The sequence below is a fragment of the Apaloderma vittatum genome, unplaced genomic scaffold, assembly GCF_000703405.1.
Source record: "Apaloderma vittatum isolate BGI_N311 unplaced genomic scaffold, ASM70340v1 scaffold33644, whole genome shotgun sequence".
Lineage (NCBI taxonomy): Eukaryota > Metazoa > Chordata > Aves > Trogoniformes > Trogonidae > Apaloderma > Apaloderma vittatum.
Window position 1 is genome coordinate 26,163 of NW_009711502.1, and position 1,639 is coordinate 27,801.

At 44.2% G+C, this 1,639-nt stretch overlaps 1 protein-coding gene across 1 annotated transcript in view; it reads right to left on the minus strand.

Annotated features, from left to right (window-relative positions):
* Nucleotides 1-660, minus strand: part of FGF3 (fibroblast growth factor 3) — a 3,811-nt gene extending 3,151 nt beyond the window's left edge. The window contains exons 1-2 of the mRNA XM_009867669.1: nucleotides 636-660; nucleotides 449-552 (exon numbers count right to left, since the gene is read on the minus strand). Coding sequence (XP_009865971.1) covers nucleotides 449-552; nucleotides 636-660 — 129 coding nt within the window. The remainder of the gene's footprint in view (nucleotides 1-448; nucleotides 553-635) is intronic.
* Nucleotides 661-1,639: the final 979 nt, after the last annotated feature.

Consider the following 1,639-nt stretch of genomic DNA (forward strand, 5'->3'; position numbering starts at 1 on the left):
CAAACTTTCCGTGCAAAGAAACTCCTGTCAGCAATCAGAAATGCTCTATTTCTTCTGGATATGCTGTGTCTGACATGTATATCCTCTGCCAGCATCCAAGATCCACATAAAATATAAATATGGATAATTTTGAACAGCAATGGATGTTCTGTGAAGGCTGGCTCCTGAGGCCTTTTTCAGTGCACCCAATTGCCCAAAACTTTGGCTGTGTGAAATACCTTTGCCAAGCACATTCTTCTGCCTTTGGCTGTGCGTGCAATAAGAACATCGTTTCTTTCCGCTTTTAAAACTATATTGATGGCTTGCCTGCAACAATTCCAGACAGAAATCTGCTCTAACATTACTCTCTTTTCTATAAATATTTATTTACAAGAAATTAGAGCTCCCTCCTGGACTTGTTCTCCCCATAGAAAGTGATAGACGTATGTCAGTCTTTAGTGCAACTTACCGATGCATAAAGTCTTCCCCTTTTGTTCATGGCCAGGTACCTGCCAGAGAATAAGCCCTTGATGGCAACGATTCCAACATCAACGGCAGTTATTTCAAGAATACCTAGAAACAGAAACAATTATGAAGACATGTTGTCGCTCTCCGTCACGTGTAACTTTCTGAGATACATTTGAACGACAGCTTACCTGCAGAGTGTGATTTCACAGCCATCACTAACTCACACCAATATCCTAGTGTAATCGTGTGAATGAAACAAGACCATTACCCGAAACAACGTAAAACGATGATGTGGGAATTGTTTGAGATGAGCTCAACAATAAACCCCTGGATGTCTGATTGAGATTGAACTCTTTCAAAAATGAAAAAGATCTGACACTGAACTAGAGGTTCACTTAATCCTATACGTATATAAAAAGTTTAAATCCTCTTTAATGCTTAGGAACACAAGAGCTCTTGACTTATTGAAATCAGTCACAAAGCTGCGCATTTGAGGACAAAGCCCATGCTGAGGTCTCCAGAGGGTAAAACAGAGTGAGTCAGCTGCATTTTAGAGCCATGTATATAATCATGAAAGGAACTTGTCATTTAAGAGGTCAATGTAGCCCTCCAGACAAGGACAATATGTCTGTTCCAGCCAAATTAAAAGGGAGGAGATTTTCAGGCCATCAAAAATGGGGTCTCAAACACAAGAAGAGTGTCACAGGCGAGGCTGGCACAATACCAGCCAAAACTTTTATGTCCAGCCAAAGGTGCCACAACATTGACGGAGGCATGGAGGGCTCAGGAGAGGTTGTTTTGCATGCACAGGGCTCTCTAGCCGACTCACTCAAAGCTTTTTATCACTTCCCCAGCTCTGGTCTGGATGGCTCGGTACTTCCTGTAAGTGTTTGGAGGCAAAAGGTGTGGGTTTGCACCCAAACCCGTTGCTGCCTTTTGGCAGTGGTAAGACAGAGCCAGGGACCTGTCCCCTTCGCAGAGTAGGATTGCTGGCCTGACCGTGTCTGGGAGAGTCGGGGTGGTTTTGGTACAGCTGTTTTGAATCAGGCACTGTTCGCTGCTGAAGGATGCCTCCCCCAGGCTTTGATAGTGAGGGGGTTTTCCTCTAGGAAATAGTGGTTTTCCTTTATGGACTTCAGACAGATCCCTGAGGTCTCCCTATCTCTGCGTGCCATCACCAGCCGGGATTTAC